The sequence below is a fragment of the Anser brachyrhynchus genome, assembly GCF_964034855.1.
Source record: "Anser brachyrhynchus genome assembly, chromosome: 17".
NCBI classification, from domain to species: domain Eukaryota; kingdom Metazoa; phylum Chordata; class Aves; order Anseriformes; family Anatidae; genus Anser; species Anser brachyrhynchus.
Window position 1 is genome coordinate 9,595,691 of NC_137710.1, and position 19,124 is coordinate 9,614,814.

At 35.6% G+C, this 19,124-nt stretch overlaps 2 protein-coding genes across 3 annotated transcripts in view; one reads left to right on the forward strand and one right to left on the reverse strand.

Annotated features, from left to right (window-relative positions):
* The window catches only part of PI4KA (phosphatidylinositol 4-kinase alpha), a 60,732-nt gene that overhangs the window by 25,914 nt on the left and 15,694 nt on the right, over positions 1-19,124 (reverse strand). The window contains exons 17-22 of the mRNA XM_080559844.1: positions 18,740-18,843; positions 17,878-18,046; positions 15,095-15,145; positions 2,098-2,206; positions 1,521-1,657; positions 771-904 (exon numbers count right to left, since the gene is read on the reverse strand). Coding sequence (XP_080415970.1) covers positions 771-904; positions 1,521-1,657; positions 2,098-2,206; positions 15,095-15,145; positions 17,878-18,046; positions 18,740-18,843 — 704 coding nt within the window. The remainder of the gene's footprint in view (positions 1-770; positions 905-1,520; positions 1,658-2,097; positions 2,207-15,094; positions 15,146-17,877; positions 18,047-18,739; positions 18,844-19,124) is intronic.
* SERPIND1 (serpin family D member 1) lies at positions 3,661-12,273 on the forward strand. 2 transcript variants are annotated; one of them, XM_080559864.1, is made up of 5 exons: positions 3,661-3,819; positions 5,786-6,673; positions 10,009-10,282; positions 11,223-11,367; positions 11,766-12,273. In XM_080559864.1, the coding sequence occupies exons 2-5, from the start codon at positions 5,818-5,820 to the stop codon at positions 11,955-11,957; spliced, it is 1,467 nt and encodes a 488-aa protein (XP_080415990.1). In that variant the 5' UTR covers positions 3,661-3,819; positions 5,786-5,817; the 3' UTR covers positions 11,958-12,273. The 2 variants fall into 2 exon arrangements, with proteins under 2 accessions (XP_080415990.1, XP_080415991.1); XM_080559865.1 differs by having other exon boundaries at positions 3,664-3,819; positions 5,802-6,673.

The following is a 19,124-nucleotide window of genomic DNA, read 5'->3' on the forward strand; positions in this document are numbered from 1 at the left end:
TAAAAGCTTTGGATCAATCACCACAAATGCATAAAAATCACAAACATACAATCTTTGGCATTTCTGTAGGCTTTGCTTCTATTGAATTTGCACAATGCAAGTATCACTTATTAAAAAATTGTTCCTAAAATACAGCCAGTATGTTTCTGGAAACTGTTGTACAAGTTAGCTATTGACAAAGTAAAAATGTGATGGGGGAAGTTTCTACCTACTTTCCTTACTGCTAGACTTTCACCTCAGCTTTCAGCTACACACTTCTTTGCATAGCAGTAATGAATACACTTCTAAAGAAAAAAAATATGTGAATTCAGTAAATTAGAACAGTACAACCTAACACACAGTACTGAGAGGGAAAAACACCATAAAAAATGTTTTCACAGCTCCTACATTACACTAATCTCACAGAAGAGATTATCTTTCAGATATTTTATCCTTCTGAAGAGCAAGCACAAGACTTCAATTCTGCGCAGAAGATATATTACACTTGCAAGATAATTCTCTGAAGAACCCTTTTGCCCATCTTTTATTACACCCTACAGAGAGGAGCTCCCATTTTTTGGGCCCTGCTATATTACTCCATCCTTTTACCCATCCTCATTTCTGTACAGTTGAATATTCAGTCTCAGAATCTTCCATGGAGTATTTTGACTCAAAATACTGATCCTCGTTTATCATAGCGCCTGGAAATTCTGTCTTTAACACATACAACTTAAAACAACAACAACAACAAAAACAAACAGGGAAAAAGGTGTGTGTGTGTGTATGTGTACCTCATATACTCTAGGCGGTAAACAGAAAGGAGGTAAGTAGACATGGCAAAGTCCAACTTATTGATCAACGCTGACACCTCTGGAGGAGGATCCAAGAGATTTATTATGGTACTCCGCAGTTCATTTAATTCAGCCTAGAGATGAATACATGCAGTTATCTGAAGTGGGAGGACTATGTTAGTTTGTGTTCTGAAAACATTTGCCTTCAGATACTAGTCTTTTTACTTTTTAATGTTCACAAACAATGTGCTAGACTCCCTCTGAATGCAGACTAGGACCAACTTGCTCTAACTTAGCAAGCTGGATTCTTAAAATACAGAATTAAACAGAATTAAACATTGGAATCAAGCTCCCTGTTGAAGTAACTACTAGTTTCCATGCAATACCATGAGGAAATACATTTTGGAAATTCTTTCTCTTTTTCATAGTTCAAGTTTTGTCTGTCTGATAAAAAAATAGATGAAACTGACTATTAAAAAGGCTTCCATCTCCAGAAAGATTTTGTTTCCACGGCTAATCAAAAACACGTAGCTGTTACCCTAAATGCTTGCATTAAAACACAATAAAACCAAACCTAAGCCATTTATGTACACTGCTAACATAAGAGTTGTGTAAAAGAGCTGTTTTTCACTAATAGGAGGAAGGTTGAAAGAGTATTGTGCTATGAAATATACAATATATCTTTGTTGGTACATCATGTAACACCTGACAGACATTATGGAAGAGGTAATAGAAGAAATTAATTCTTACAGAAGTCACGGTATCATTCTTCATGGCAGAATTATACTGAAGAACAGATCGAAGTGGTTCTTTGCTTGGAAATGTGAGTAATGGAGACTTGGTGGCAATTTCACATACACCTTCATACCATTCCTCTGGCCAGAGACCTGAAGCACGAGTATAAAGAGGACAGTGGGGCAGAGTAGAAAAACAAGATTCACAAAGTTAATCAGCATCATCAAGCTTTGTACCACTTCCTAGACCCAGTTTTTCACACACTTAAGCACAAACACTCAGCACAAGTAGTTCACGTTCCAAAAATAATACACATTTTCAGGTAATTCTAAGTGAAGCTTCTCAATGGATAAAAAAGTTTCTATTTTTTTTTCCATTGTACCACTAGTCTGATCTTCCATTTCAGGAACTTGCCTATCAAAATTCATACTTAAGTCATGGCTAAGTTCCATCTTTTCTTAAGGAAAAAAAAAAAGAGTCCAAGGATAAGTTGTATTGTGGTAAATCTCATAGCAAAACAGATTGGTTATACTCCTGTTCATCATGAGTTTAAATGCAAGCAGCAATGTTATACTCTTAAAATTTACACTACCTGATCCTTCCACAGCAAAACCCATGAGAACTGAATACAACCAGAAGTCACGGAACAGCTTTTGCAACCTTGGCTTGGCCTCCTTGATGGGTGGTAAGCGTCTAGTGAGCTAACAAAGAAATAAATATTAAAATCAGGAATCAGTGGCAGTTACAATAACCCAATTCCACGTAGAATCATAGACTCACAGAATCATTTAGGTTGGAAAAGACTCCTAAGATCATCAAGCCCAACCACCATGTAACACTACCAAGCCCACCAGTAAACTACATCTTTAAGTGCCACATTCACACCCCTCCAGGGATGGCGACTCCACAGCTTCCCTGGGCAGCACAGGAATCAATTCATGTACCTTCATCTACTCTGATTTAGAAACATAGTATTTTGTCACCTCTGGAAACTAATACTACATTGCTATTGTTATACTGGAGAAAAATAGATTTTTTTAGAATAGCTTAAATATTAACATTCAAGATGCTTGAAGTAAATTTCCTTGGTTTCACACACATACCACCATACTGATACAGTAATTTCTGAAGAAAATAAGTAATATTATTATACATCAATTGCAGCGAAGAGATCACATGGTCCTTTAAACTGTGTGTTTGAAGTGCCATGCAGCTTTGCTTCAGTACAAAGGAACTCAAAACCAAACAAGTATTAGTCAAACATACTTCTGGTTGCTATTGTTTATTGGCTTTGTGGAAATACATTGAGGCTCCAGTTGGGGATCTTTCATTGTTTGCACCCACGCACATAATGACATCAGTCCTGGGGAATTTACTATCTAAACAAGCAAGTAAAAGAGCATTATTTTCAACACATCTATTAAAGTTCTCTGATACTTTTTTCACAAACAGCTGCTACTGCTGAAGCACAGCTTATACCCTCAGACAACATGATACATAATTTTAGATAAATTTTTAAAAACAAATCTAAGAGTCTGCTACCCTGAAATTGTTACAAGCACAGACTGTGTTTAAAAACTTAAAGGTTCATTAAACTGTCAGCTTTATCTAGTATGACCAGATACTATTACGGCAAACTTTATTTAAAAAAAAAAAGTTAGATTCTAATATAGCTTGAAGATATTTTCTCTAATTGCACAATAATTCTCTTGTGGTATGAAAGCCAACAGTACTTAATAAAATGTTATATAAAGCCAATTTGGGACGTATTTGTAAATCATGAAGCAATTTGTTTATTAAAAAATCCTTTACAATAGTAAAATTAACTTGAGAATAAGCCCTGTGGAGCTGTCAGCAAATGTCTGCACATATCCACACTGACTAAAGTAGCCTGACCATCACAACCCCAGCAGCCTCAAATACATTTGAAGTGACAAATAGCAATATATCCCCAACTCAGCACAAAACAGCAGCAATATGGTTCCTACTAGTCATAAACAGCCAAGTTTATGCGCGTGCTTGACTTTGAAATTTTACATACACACCAATTTTTGCTCAAAGATTTTCCTCAAAAGTGAACAAGTACCTGCAAAGCCATAAAAGTAGTTTAACAAACAACAGACCAAACGATCCAGCAGAGATCACTAGGCAAGGGAGGGATTTTGGCTGACGAAGTAAGTTTAGCAGTGTTTGGTTTAGAGAATGTTTACTTTGGGAGATAGACAAAAAAACTAGCGTCAAAGTTCAGATTTAAACCCTGCTATTCCCCTCACTTGAGCTATTCAACTCATCCTTTCCGTACAGTGGCTTAAAGGTAAGCTTCATTTACATCTTCTGTTATTTTTGGTAGATCTGACACAAATATATATATATATTGCAGAGTGAGGGAATGCTTTGCCTGCGTTGTGGAGCTGAAGGATAATTAAATTTTGGTGAAGACTAGAATATAATGTTGGGAACTACAGACAGCAAACTCTTACTTGACAAAAGCAGAAAACATTTACCAGTGGTTACTGGACAGAGAATCTCAGCCCAAAGGGCCTGACTTCTGGGGGCGGGGAAAAAAATTAATGAATTTATGAAGAAACAAGCGCTACTGACTCGAGACCTTCAGTCACAACGTAAAACCTTTTCAAACATACCTTCCAGTGATTCTTCATCATTGTAAAAAAATTCATTTTTGATATGGGATAATCATCTTGAATTGTTTTAAGATTTTAGACTTATTGGCTTGAGGGGAGAGTTTAGAAAATTAAAGTTTTAGCTCAGTTACTTCAGTCCTCCTACAACATGTTTGAAAATATTTGACACAAGCAGTGATTTACAGATGTGTATCTATGTATTTTACTTCCACAGAATAGCTCTTTGGACTATTTGCTAATTCACAAAACATTTTAATTGACATATGAGTAATCTTTTGTTTTTATCATATTGAGTGGTTTTTTTCCTAGATTATAATACTTAAAAAAATAAACCCTCAGAACAAGTACTATCAAAAGAGATAGACTTTATACAGTCACCAACTTTCTAAAGTGCGATCAAAAATCAAGATCCTAGTATTCACGCACCCATTTTACAGTCTCAGTTGACATAGTTATTAAACTATTATTTTTATTTTAGTCTTTTGACTGGCACAGAAAGAAATTGCACTTTTTCATATCTGAGATCACTATAGTTATTGCAAGCCAGTATTATGGTGAAAAGTCTCTCAGACCCACCTCTTTTTAGCGTTTGGCAGATGAGTAAGGCTTATGAATTCTCTTCAAATTTTATGTATCTAAGACTAGATTTTGATCTTAAAATCACAACGAAAAAAAGCAGTCCGATAACAGATGAAGAAGAGATCAAGTTTCCCTTTGGAAGAAGCAGGTTCTGCTTGAACATATTCTCAAATAAAATAAATGAAGTTAGAAATCTAGGATCAGAAAAATAGTAAGATTAGAGAAACAGTTATAAATAGGAACTTAAGAGACTTCATAAAGAAAACAGCACTGCATATTTTGCAGTGCTACACAAAAAGTAAACTGAACCTAAACAAAAAGCAGAATCAAGATAATCCAAACAAAAGAGACAGATTTATGTATCACAGCTGCAGAAAGTGTATGTGACCATGGAGTAACACCTGAGTAAGATGATGAGCATTTGTATGTACATTTATGCCTAACACTTCACACAGCACAGCCCCACTAACAATATTTAGTACAGATAAATGCCTTTTCCCAGATTTGTTGCTACATCCCCAGATCTCCTTTATTCCATCAAATTTCAGCTTCACTCATCCAAAAATACTCCCATAAAACTCATTTTTTGCTGTAGCTATGCAACGTCTGTTTTGCAAATTCTTCAACACATCTCAACCTTCTGGTATGCTCCTTCAGTGGATGCCTAGTCCCTCCTCCTGCCAAGCTCAAATCTTTCAGCTTATCTTCACCTTGTATTTTTAGCACACGTTAGTAACACAGTTAGTAAACATTTTAAGTGTTAGTGGTTTATATATAAAGAGTCCAATGTATTTTAGGCAATGAGTTTGTTACCACTGAAATATGTCAGTAGCAACTACTTTTGTAGGAGAAGTTCAACCATTCATTTGGCAGGCTGGAGGCATTATGTAAGCAAAAATGATTACCAGTAAAACCGATTTATCCATCTAATTACACTCTGTCCCACTAAAAAAACTGCTGCTGAATAAAGTAACTACAGACTTTCTGCTCTAACAGAATTCATTGTAGACCTAAAATTAGTGAAGAGAACGAAAATTCAATTACCCTATGCTATCTCAGCTCTGTTGTCTTTCAGGTTGTGACCTGCCAGAATGAAGTTCCTGTTTCATTTGCTTGCCTTTGCTGTCATCATAACCTCCACATTTTGTGGAATCAAGGACTTCAGTGAGCATTTTGAAAGCCTCAGTGATGCACATCCAAATGAAAACGTGAGCTATGATATGCCAAACTTACCACTGGAGTTCCACAGAGAAAACACCATCACTAATGACTTGATTCCTGAAGAGGAGGAGGAAGAGGACTATCTAGATCTTGACAAAATACTGGGTGAAGATGACTACAGTGACATTATTGACGCTGCTCCGTACATTGTTTCTGAAATTCAGCAAGGAAATATTCTTGAACTTTTCCAAGGCAAAACCAGAATCCAGCGCCTTAATATCCTTAATGCAAACTTTGGCTTCAACCTTTATCGGAGTATGGCAGACAAAGCCAACTCTTCAGATAATATTCTCATGGCTCCTGTTGGTATTTCCACTGCAATGGCTATGATTTCCCTGGGTCTGAAGGGTCAAACTCAGCAGGAAGTATTATCGGTTCTTGGCTTTGAAGACTTCATTAATGCAAGCACCAAATACGAGCTCATGACTGTTCATAATCTCTTCCGCAAACTCACTCATCGGCTCTTCAGGCGCAATTTTGGTTATACTCTGAGGTCTGTCAATGATCTTTATATTCAGAAGGACTTTTCTATTCTGAATGATTTCAGAAACAATATGAAAACATACTACTTTGCTGATGCCCAACCAGCTGATTTTTCAGATCCTAACTTCATAACTAAAACCAATGAACGCATCCTGAAGCTGACCAAAGGATTAATAAAGGAAGCTCTTGTGAATGTAAACCCTACAACACTGATGATGATTCTTAACTGTCTTTACTTTAAAGGTAAGTATCTGATATTTCAGTTTTTAGCTGTAGATTTTCTTACTTTGCACTTCACCGTATACTTTAATAGAAACTCCAGACTAAACTTCAATCTACTCTACAGTTCAAAATAGCCTATTGATTCCCTCATTAAGAATAATCTCTATTATTAACCCAAAATTTGCATGTTTCAGTAGCACACTGATGTTCTAGTCATGCCCTGAAGTTCGCGGGTATTGTACAGGGACAACAAACACTTATTACACCTAAAAGCTTATAGTCTAAAACTGAGACTAAAAAATAACGTATGAATGCGTAACGGCCTCAGAAAGCATGGACTTCATAGGAGTCTCAGACGGTGAAGCAGTACTTTATGTGCAAGCTAATGGTCAGATTCAGTCCTGCTTCAGGTTAGTGGCTTCACTGAAATTGTAAAGGTTGATTTTAGTTACAATACACAACGTTTCTGAAGTATTCAGGATTCACAGCAATGACTATAGAATTTCAGTTTAAAGTATGTATTTTTATATGAAAAGGTGTGATCCTTGTCAACAAGTCAATCAAGGGGACGGAAGACAATAATCAAAACGTTATTCTTCTAAAACTAAAACCACATTCACTACCTGGAGTACTTCAGTAATTCCGCATGGACTGCCTGCAGCTTGCAGCTATAGGCTCCTACATGTTCCACTATAGGCTGAACAGTTAAACAGGCTTGAAATACTTTTATTCTAAATATATACCGTTACTAAAAATTCTTACTTTCAATCTCTTTACATTTTATTTTGTAGTCTGGAGTGAGGTTTTTAACATCGGTTATCTCCCTCAGGTTGAAAGTTTGTTTTTTTTTTTTAAACAATTTTTTAAACAGTATTAATTGAGCACAAGGTGGGAAGTGCAAGTGAAAGGACTGAGGACAAAACTAAAATCTGTTACTGCCTGTATAAAATAAAATCAGATAAAGTAAAACATCACTAAGAAAAGAGAGATTACCATAATCGGATAGCAACGTTTGGAAGTACAACATACTGCTTTCCATAACTTATAAAGGGAGGTTCCTTTTCCTATTTATGTCCCTGCTTCCAGGAAACAGATGCTTAAGGTCATTCTTGCAATCTGCATTGTCAGCATTTGATTTTGCAACAGTGTTCCGCCAAGTTTACAATGTTACCTTTTTCACTCACTTGCAAGGCCTTACTTCCTTGAGCAATGCTACTTCTCTCATTAAAAGTTCTGGAGCTGTCCTTAGCTCAAGATCCAATGATACCCTATTTTGAAGTGCCATCCAAAATCAACTTATTTGTATCCTTAAGTACATCTCCAATGATAATACCTTGTCATAATAAAGGCATGTCTTTACTGTCAATTAGACCATTACACAATGTGCAACAGATGAATTATTTTTCCTGATTTGATCATATTTAAAATACTCCGTATTTTAAAATACATACTTTGAAATCATTAAATGCTTGCACCATCTCAAAAACAAACAAACAAACAAAAAAAAAACACCAAAAGTTAAACAGCTTTAGAATTGAAACTTTCAAATCATCAAGACCAAAAAGACTTTTGGCTTTTTTTTTTCCTTTATGAAGTCCTGTTACTCCAAATTACCTCAGTGTCTGCTGCTGAAGGCTATCATTTCTAACCCTCAAAATCAAAAAATATGTATTCTATATCACAGTATCTCCCATTCTTACATCTCCTGGTAATTCCACTTCAATTCAAACAACTTTTCAAAAGCAGGTTCTGCTCCTGGTGTTCTTAGTGTCCCTACCACTCCTTTAAGACATACTAATTTTTGTCCACATCTTTCCATTTATGACATTTACGCTGTTTGTGTCACTACAGAGAACCTGTGTTTCGCCCTCAGAGCTAAGAAACCTGTGAGTATTCTCAGGTACAGAGAGATGCTCAACACAAGAAATATTGAGTAACAGTATAGTTGGCAGACATCATTAAGTCTTAGGCTCCTTTTACGCTAAATACAATCAAGAATTCGTTGGAAGGTATTTAGTCTTGGTTAGAAGTAAGTTTTAGCCTGCATAGATATCCATTCCACATCTACCTGAGATCTATTCTCCAGTTTGAGAGGGTTTGAATGAGCTTCCTATTCAGTAGAAGCTGGTTATTTTAGCCACGATAGACCATGGCAGCTTTTGATAACTGAAAAATTTTAACAGGTTCTAAACTGCTTCTCTGAGAAAGAAGCATTTGCTTCTTTTGCTTCTCTGCATTTTCTTCTATTGCTTCTCATAGACTAGACACATTAAGAAAATATTAGAATGAAAGTTGGATTTATGTGGATTTTTTGTTGTTTTTAATTTTGTTACTTCACAGTCAGTTTAGAAAAGTCAGATTGAAGGCCTCAGAATCATTTGCAACTTTTTAGAAGGTTAGATTAAAGTTAAATTTGTAGTCTCTCCACATAGTAGCAGCCACACTCCTCATGCATTTGCTTGCCAATGGTGACCTATGGTCTAGAGTTTAAATAGGAAATACCAGTTGCCTTATTTCCACTATGAAATTCTAGCTTTGCCTATTAAGAAAGAGGGATGTTGTTCCAGAGGTACTGTTCTGAAAAGATCAATAGCAATTTGCTTTGAAAAAGTGTTGTGTTTTCTCCCATTCGATTTTCAGTCAATAAATATTTGGGGATGCCCAAAGAATCTTCATGTATCTTTACTATCAGGGTTTGAATCATGCTTTCTCAGCTGCAAAACATGGTGAATCGCATTCTTTGAGAATAAACCTGCCAGATGACATACAAATGTGCTAAAATTAAATCAAATTCCAGTACAGAACTAGGCAGTCAACACCTAAACTCTTCAGGAGGTCTTAACATGGTACATTGATTAGCATAGATGAAGTTAAGTCAAAGTAATGCCTTCAACGTAATGCTGAAATTGGCTATTACCTAGCTCTGATGTACCAACACCATGCTTGAAGCAGTCCACTGCAGTACTGGTTTCAAGTATCAGATCTCTCAGAACATAGAGCTGCGTCTGTTGCTCTGCTAGGTGCGAGCCCTGTGAACTATTTTGCATGTTTATATTTTGTAATTACTAGATTTCTTGTAGGGAAAAGAAGCATGCATGAAGCCGTTTAGGATCTCCAGTCTGTGTTTACCTCCTTTTGTAATTCAGAACATTCAAATAAGACAAATAAGTTAAAAAAAAAAAATTTAAAGCTGCTTTAAAATTGTCTTCTTATTCAGGCTTAATTAAAATTAATCTCCTTCAGCAAATCCAAATTCACATGAAAGGAAGTTTAATATATGTTGTTATTCTGTGAATATTTTTCTAAATAAGGTCCTGGGGCTTTTTGTTTATCTGTCTTCTGCACTGTATTAACAGGAACATGGGAGAATAAGTTTCCAGTGGAAATGACAACCAAAAGAAGTTTCCGACTGAATGATAAGCAAACAATAAAGGTTCCTATGATGCAGACTAAAGGGAACTTCCTGGCTGCTGCAGACCCTGACCTAGATTGTGGTGTGATCCAGCTCCCGTTTGTGGGTAATATCAGTATGCTGATTGTACTTCCACACAAGCTGTCTGGCATGAAAACCCTAGAAAAGCAGATAACCCCTCAAGTGGTGGAAAAATGGCAGAAAAGCATGACAAACAGGTATTTGCTGAAAATTACACCTTGTTTAAAGTCTTAATATACTTTCTTGATCATATTGGCAATGGCAAATAGACAGCATATAAGATAACACGATATTTTGATTAAAAACACTGACCTTCTAGAAAAAAAGATGGACTTACTGAATTTACAAAAAAAAAAAAATCAAGCCTCAAAAAAGGCTGTTGAGAAATCAAGGGCAGTGGTAGTAAAAAACTCTAACAGAGCTCCAACATTCTTGCTGCTAACTATTTAATCTCATAGATTTATCAGTAAGAACTTTGTTTTCTTTAAAGTTTACAAAGAAAATAAAAAAAATAGAGTTTAATAATAACAGATTATTCATGGAGGATAATCTGGATGATATGGAAAGCAGCCTACGTTCACTTCAGCAGTATCCATTTCAACAAGTCACGTTAAATCACACATTCAGTAGTCAACTATGCAGACTACAATTTTCTCTCCTGTGAAAAATTATCTTGCCCAAGGCAGGCTATATGACAGACTAGATGGTAGTTTCTCCTCTGTCTTGAGAAAAAGGTAAGAGCTGTTCTGATGTGTTATGCAATTGGTCAGCATATTTCTGTCGCACAGAAGTGACGAATCCCCACCTGAGTACTCCAGAAAATTTGTCAGTTCAATATTTATTAGAAACATACCCAATCACGTACTGACATGCTTAGAGCCCTATATACTATGCACACAACCAAAGTAAAGCATCATAAATTAAATGCTACATTGACAAATAAACAGTTTGGGGACCGGAATTAATCTTAAAGAACACAGCTTAAAATTAGCTATTCCCAAGTTTTGAAAGTAAAAGTACAGTACAATTTCCTGTATATTTATGCCCTGCTTGCTGAAAATTTTTAAAAAAGTAAAGCAAAGGAGTTATGCAAATACGCATCTCCTTAATGATTTTTTTCATTTTTGTTTTTATTAGAACAAGAGAAGTGGTTCTGCCTAAATTTAAGCTGGAGAAGAGCTACAACTTGATTGGTTTTCTGAGATCCATGGGAATAGAAGAACTGTTCAATGAAAAAGGGGACTACTCTGGTATATCAGATGAGAAAGTCACCATTGACAGGGTATTTATTCCTTTTCTGTTTTAATTTCCTTTCTGATTAAGCTTTATCACCTGAAAACAAAGCAATGCAGTAAAAGTAATTCAGTTTAATAAGCTAACATACTATTTTATAATCTTTCCTGAAGGATAGTGGACGGATGTGGGTTTCTCTGCATGTCTTTATTGTCTGTTTATAAAAAGAGGAATATGTTTGATTAGATGTCAAATTACTAGAAACGGTGTGGTTGGTCAGTCAGTCTACCTAGAACCTAAAAGCAAAGGATTACTGCCACTCTGGGCTGCCAGCAGGGGTGTCACAAGGGAGGCACACGCTGGACATGCGTTGGCGGGCAGGGGGAAGGCTGTGAGGACATCGTTTGATAATACTGAATAGATCTTGCTTTATTTTATTTTTCGCAGTTCAATCACCAAGGCACAATAACTGTGAATGAGGAAGGCACAGAGGCTGGAGCAATAACCAACGTCGGTTTCATGCCTCTTTCTACTCAGATTCGCTTTATCGTTGACCGTCCCTTTTTGTTTCTCATCTACGAACATCGTACCAGTTGTCTCCTGTTCATGGGTAGAGTTGTCAACCCTGCCAAGTCTTAAAAGCAGAGAAGACCTCCAACATGCTTTCATACACAGGCTGTATAATTATGCATTAATATAGCAGTATCATAAAAGGCAATTTTCTTTGTCATATTAGTTAATACAAAAGCCATTGGTATACAAAAAAATATATATATATATAAGTGCCTAGAAGTAGTTTCACATGAATGGACTCATAATAGTAGATGATTTGTCTGCAGTGGTTAGTGCCATTTATAAATGCAAGTGTGTTAAAAAATTACCACAAAGTAACTTATACTTTGTGTTCTACTTCACTGTATAAAATGTAATCAATAAAATATTTAGACTAACTGGATTTTTGAAGTTCACCTCTAAATTTGTGCTAGGGCACCTATTTATAATAAATAGGAATAGATAAATCCTAAATACCCAACTGACATTAGAAACCTGTCTCTTCTGGGTATTTTATATAATCTAACACTATTTAGAGTAGGTGCCTGCATCCTTGCTCTTGCTTGTGTCATTTAACATTCAGCAGACTGCCACAGAACATAAATTTTATGGACCAATGTACCAAATAAGAGGAGATAAAAATGTATTGGAAGAATGAAATAATAATGGATCCTCTACTTTTCCCCAGCCTAACTTCAATGATTTTGATACAGTTCTCCAACATTCATCAGTAGAAGCAATTTCAGGCTTAGGCCAACCAGGTAATACCTTAGAACACCTTGTATATTGAAAGCAGCCAGGGAAACCTAACCCTCTCTACAAAAAGTGATTACAGCAATTTCAATGTTTGTTAAGAATTCAAATGCACTCTCCACACACCATCCAATGGACAAATTCTTGCAAGGCCTGCGCTAAGACTGTAAACTTTCTGACTCATTCTGGTAGCAATATGCATGCTGTATACAAGCTTGTTTCACGTCTGAAAAGGCAAAAAATTATCTGCATTCTGTAGTGTATTATTACCAATGTGGTGCAAGGAACAGAGTTAGACTTGACATGTGAGTTATTAAAGTCCATGAATATACTCACCTCTTATATCTTCCATTACATCATAACTTATAAAAGATGCGCCTCACAAACCAGTGATTTTTTTTTATTTGCAGTGTCAAATACTGCATCACTCTAAATACATTTGTATTATAAATGTCTCGTGTTAGCAAAAATACGAAAAGCTATCAACCAACAGTTTAAGGAGTAAGAATTCTCTTAAAAAGGTATTTTTCAATATTAAATTCAACTTACTGATTTTACTTCTACTTGTAATTTTGCATGTACTACAATTATTTGTCCCATACACAAAGCCATTTTAACATGACAGCCAAAGAAAGATTGGTATTAAATGACACAATGATGAAGAGTTGACATCAAATAAAAAGTTCAAATGTTTCTCTATTCCTAGCTGATACTGTTCTTACTCATAACTCCACATGGCAGACATAATTTTCAGTATTGAAGTTTCACAATAGAAATCATTATCATTCACGTACACATTTTGTTTTATCTAAATTAAAAAAGAACAGGGTATTCAAAAGATGAAATTTTCATGTTGCAAATTTAATTAGTATATCAAAGATTAAATGAGATGGATTTTTTTTTTTGAGACCCAAGTAACCAGAATTATTCAAGGTAAAGAGGTCAAGCAGAAAAGCAAATCAGCTACTGCTCGAAACTCATGATCTTCATATATTGTGCAAGAAAGTCAAATATTTGCTTCAACAACCATAATGTAACCATTAACTCTTGCTTCAGATTCTGGCACTATCTGACTATTTAAAGGTCACATCGGTTAAGAAAAATAGTTATCACCAGATATTCAGAACAGATGCATCATCAATAAAAATTTGAAACAGAAAAGTATTTCCATAACTTTTACGTTAATGGCTCTAACATTTTTTAATTTTTTTTTAAATACACAAGGAATGATCTTGCACTCTAATCAGTGATATTACCACTAGCTTCACTGCACCTCAAAAATACTGCCCACTAGAATATCTCTCTACACAGGACCGGCTAGTTTATTCAAAAATTGGGCAGCTACTGAATAATAGTAGTATGAGACACTTATAAATACATTCCTGGATCCTTATGATTTTTGGTGAATTCATGAAGAGCTTATGTTGGAAACAGATGGAAGAGATGTGGAAAGGAAAGGAACAGTTCTGCAGTCTTCGGTGCTAATTTAAGGCCCTTCTCTTTGAAAAGCTTTAGTAAAGAGGTTTGTGAGGGCAGAGTATGAAATTAATGACTTTTTTATTCTTGTTAATGGATGTGCAATACGAGCAAGTTACAAATAGGCATGCTTACTGCAAGTTTGTAATACATTGTCCCCTTCTGTTCCACTAGCTGTGCAGAAAAAAAAGCCACAGAAGAATATAGCTTCAGAAGGGGACAAAGTGATCTGATGTTTTTTGTCCTCCAGTAAGTTTGCCTATGGATCTTCTAGACATGATTGTTCTGTAGAAACTGTTAGATGACTGAGTTAGATGACTAGTCCTACTGACTTGGGAACCCAAGCTTCGACATAATCAAGTTTTCAGCAGGGGAATCTATAAAGGTCACACATCATTTTTGCCTGGATTAGTAGTTACATTTTATTAAAAAAATAAAAAATGTTTAGACCCCAGAAGTCATCATCCAAGACCAAAAGCAGATAAACATCAGAACAAATGACCATGGAATGACCAGTGTCCTTGCACATTTCCTTAAAAGCCATTAGGATGACAGCCAGTTCAAGTTTCAGGAGATACACAATACTTTTCCCTCTTCTTTTTCTTCTTTTCTCAATCATTTTTTAAGAAGCAGAATTCTCTGTGCTGCCAAACTAAGTTTTATTTTTAACTCTTTTTCTATTAACTTTTGTTTTTCATTGTTCTTAGGCCGCTTTTTCTTCAGGTATGTGCCATTTATTATGCACTGCACACCAAAGATTATTCAAAGAAATATGCCTTGTGGTATTATTTAGTTCATTAATCTCCTGAATTCACGACAAGCAACAATTTAACTGTGAATCATGAAAGATTAACAGTACTACTATACTACTATATCTTGGACGCTTACTTCTACACGAGTTGTTAAACAAACCATTTGACTCTGCAATAGCACTCGTATTTGATACACGTGAGAAAAATTATTCTGTTTGTAACTACCAACCATTGGATACTCACCACAGCAATGACAGGAATAAGCACACCAAGATTCCCTGCACTACTGGAGGCCTGGAAAAGAAAAGGGAAGTTATCATCAATACGTCTACAAAAGCATTTCTAAAATACTTGGTAGGTAACATTTCAAGCATCAAAAATTCCTACTGTATCTGCAAATGGATGCCATTACTTCCATCCCTGGGCTACTTAATAGACAGTTATGTTAACTGCTAGCAATAGAAAAAAAAAAAAAATCCTTTCCCTCACAAAAGCCACTTCCACATGGCTGAAAGATCTGGTTTAAAACAACTATCTGGAATGCCACTGAAGCATTTTAATTGCTGGCAAGCCAACTTAATTCCATATCAAAGTGGCAGAGGACACGGGCAAACTGACAACCAACAAAGAAAAAAATGCTTTTGTTTTGGAGCACAGCATGTACAATGTCTTACCAACTTCAGTTCTTCTTGAAAATGAAGTAACCTAATCTTCAGAATTTCTTTCATAACTTTTTACTCTACATCGAACAAAGAGTGTTCTAGTAAAAACTGCTGTCAGTATCTTCAAAATAAAGAAACACTGCCTCCTAGCTCAAAATTCAGGCTAAATCTGTCACATTTTTCCATTTACAGACAGCCTTAAGTCAGAACAGCAGTTTGTCTCCCATAGCAATTTAAAACGATAACAGTACGACAACATCCCTGTAAAGGGGGAGGGTGGAACCTAATTTAAAAGTATCATTTTAGTGCAATATTTACAATCCGTTTCACCATTTCAGCTCGCTTATCTGTGGTAAAAGAATCTATGAGAGCTGTGCAGAGATGTTTTCCAATATAAACTTCATGGAAAGCAAATTCTGTACATATCTTAGTTCCTTTGTAAAAGCAGAGTTGGCATCCCTGATTAAATGCAGTCTACCTTTAAAGCAAACATTCATTTCTGAGGGATTCACCAAGAGTTCACCCATTCCATAAAGGGATAAAGAAAGAACTTAATACTATTACAGTGTAGCATACACAGAAGGGAGGGTGGAAGAGGTCAAAAAGCAAAAAAAAGTTTCAAATTTGTTATTGGTGAAATTTTATTAGCAAATATTATACTTAAGTGGAGTATGTATATAATATTAATGCCACATTAATTAATAATTTCCAACTTAAGTCAGTACTAGCTTTTAACACTTGAAATATATTGAGTCCATAAATAGCCATATAAATGTAAGGAAGAATTATTTGAACAGAAAAACATTTGGCCCACTGTGCTTGTTTTTGAGGCTCAAGTAAAAGCATCAATAAACTCAAGTGGAATTCATATCCTCCCTGACCTTCAAAGGGAAAAAAGGGGAATTACAATACAGGTCAACGCAACTCACAGGTGAGAAGTGTGTATTTTGAATTCCCACAGATGTGAATGACCGTAAGTAAGTTCCATTAAAACGAAGAGAATGCACATTTAGTGGCATAAGTCAGGAGCAGGTCTCAAGTAAACCAATTAATTTGCACTTTGTCTGTGGGATATTCGCAAAAATAACAGCAGCGAATGCAAATAAATACAGGCATTTACTTTCAAGTGTTTTATTGAAAAAACTCCATTTAAGGTCTTAGAAACTAATCACAAAGCTCAAATACTGTCTTGCTAGATAACAGTCAAAAGAAGAAAGGCAATCAAGACCTGCATAGCTTTCTAAAGCGTTGATTCCACATGATGATGCATGTTTTTCCCTTCCCTGCAAACCCATGAATCACTAGAGTTCTAGATGTATAGACAGCCCATTCCCCATCTTGCAAAGACCTACAGATGAGAGTGCTGATACAAACAACAGGTAGGAGGAAAAAACAAGAAGCAAACACACAGATCTTAGATTCCTTTTACTGCTAGGACAATGTGTCTATTTCAAAAGGAAATGTTACCTGTCTGCCTTAACCAAAAGAAAATGTTGTAGCAGAGAACTGCTCTCAAAGCACATCTCAAAAAAAAGAAAAAAAAAAGAGGAAAAAAGCACTATCAAACACCATGAGATTTTTAAAGTTACCATAAGGAATAGCGTAGAATGCCAAGAAGTTACTGTATTTGAATGCAAGGGAGGAAAGATCTCGTTTTCGATGAGTAGGAAGCAACCACATTTTGCTTTTCAAATGATAAGGTAGAACTCAACTGCAGAAGTCAAGGTTAGCAGCATGTTTATGAGCATATTTTAGAGCAAAGAAGAGAGGAAGGTACTGTGGGAAAGGCTGAGATTGTTATATGCTTCTTAAATAGAAGAAGCATATCAAGAATTCCAGATATAGTATTGAAATAGGAATAAAAACTAGTATGAAGTGAGGTGAAAGGCTTCAATAACAAAAAAGCAGAACTCTAAATGAATAAAGTAACTGCATAAAAACTGCTCTTGTAAAAATTCAACTAGCATTTAAATATATGTGTCTTCCAGACCTTCTCATTGACTTTTACAGGCTAGTATATGTTAAATTTTACAAATGACAATTAAAAAAAACACATTCAGAAAGAACTCTGTATCTTAAAGCAAAGCTACTTGAATCTACTCTTCTGCAAAGTATTCCTATCATACAAATTCATCAAAGAGACGAGTCTTGCCTTTCTTAGGCAAGCTTTTTGAATAAACTTGCTCCCTAAATAAAGCACCCTTACAAGTCAGGGGAGATTTCTATTAAGTATATGTTTTTTTTTGAAATGCGTGCAAACATTTGGTTTTGATTCAAAAAAGGATACAGACTATGCTTAGTAATACCATGTATATAAACATAAAGCTGCATGCAATTAAAACCAAAAAACAGCTAATATCTTACTTTCAGAGCTGGTCCTTTTTCACTTGCTCTCTCACTAGCTCTCTTTCCTTCTAGCCCAAGCTGAACAAACAGTTCCAGCAAGTTCATCAGCAGTTCATCCACAAGGTGTTCTCCTTGAATGTTAGCAGCAATGTTAGCTAGGGCGTTAATGACAGCTAAGGAACAGTGCCTGAAAACGAAAAAAAAATGATGAACAAGCAATTCCTCAACAGAAGCTTTTCTACCTTCAGTCCTTTCTCAGTAATGCTGAACAGCAATGCTTTTAGCAGGGCTGCTGACATCAGTTTTTGTGGGGGTATTTTGCGCTCAGAGATTTTTTGTTTCTGTGAATACCGGTAAATCATTTTTACTGATAATTGAATTTTTATTTCAATCAGTATTTCAGTAAAAAATTATTTGTCAACTTTGCCTGTGAATGATGTTTTTATTTATGATGTTATCATTGCCAAGAGGAAATTACTTTCCTTTATCAGATATGGCTACAGACAAAAGAACAGCAAATGGCTGTGTTTCTGGAACGGGAAACGTCTTAGAGCAGAAGAATCAGAATTAGTATCAGTTGTTATTAAAGCTGGGATCACACTGGGTCAGACTATGCAAAAACAGTGACAGGAATAGTCCTAATAGTTACTCAACTACTACTTTAAAATATATCCAGCTCAGCCCAACTACCAATGAAGTCAGTGATTATCTTTACGCTTCAGTCCCTGTTACAATTATACTTCACTTACTAAGAAAAGAACAGCATTATTTACAACATCATTTGAAAACCTGCACTGGAAAAGACCGAAAAATCCACGATGTAGAACAAAGAATATTCAGTATAATAGCTGTGTCCCTTAAGTGTATGGATAAACCTTACCTGTATCCATGATCCTTATAATCCTTTGTGGCAGAGTAAACAACTGAACTTGCTTTAACACTGATTTGCTGAAATAGATTCCACACCTCCTGGTAAATATATTGCTGTGAAAAAAAACAAACACGCACTAAGTAGAGTTTATTGAATACTATTTCACTGAAAAATGACCCTGTAAAATAAATTGTTACAAAGTTCTTTAGCTATCTACTGGTACCCTGAGCTATAGTTTCAGCTTCCAAAAACCACACTGTGGAAGTGCTTTCATCAGTGCTTTTAGCTGCTTGGATTTCACAAAGTTTATTCATTTCTTTAACTCCCATCCTTTTTTTTCATCAATTTTTTTCTCCAGGTTTCTGAGTTCTGGCAATTCTTAATTGCTTGTCTC

Coding starts and splice junctions, on each gene's coding strand:
- SERPIND1 (XM_080559864.1), top strand. CDS start 5,818: ATGAAGTTCCTGTTTCATTTGCTTGCCTTTGCTGTCATCATAACCTCC. Junction 6,674..10,008: donor TAACTGTCTTTACTTTAAAG/GTAAGTATCTGA, acceptor CTGTATTAACAG/GAACATGGGAGAATAAGTTT. Junction 11,368..11,765: donor AGAAAGTCACCATTGACAGG/GTATTTATTCCT, acceptor TATTTTTCGCAG/TTCAATCACCAAGGCACAAT.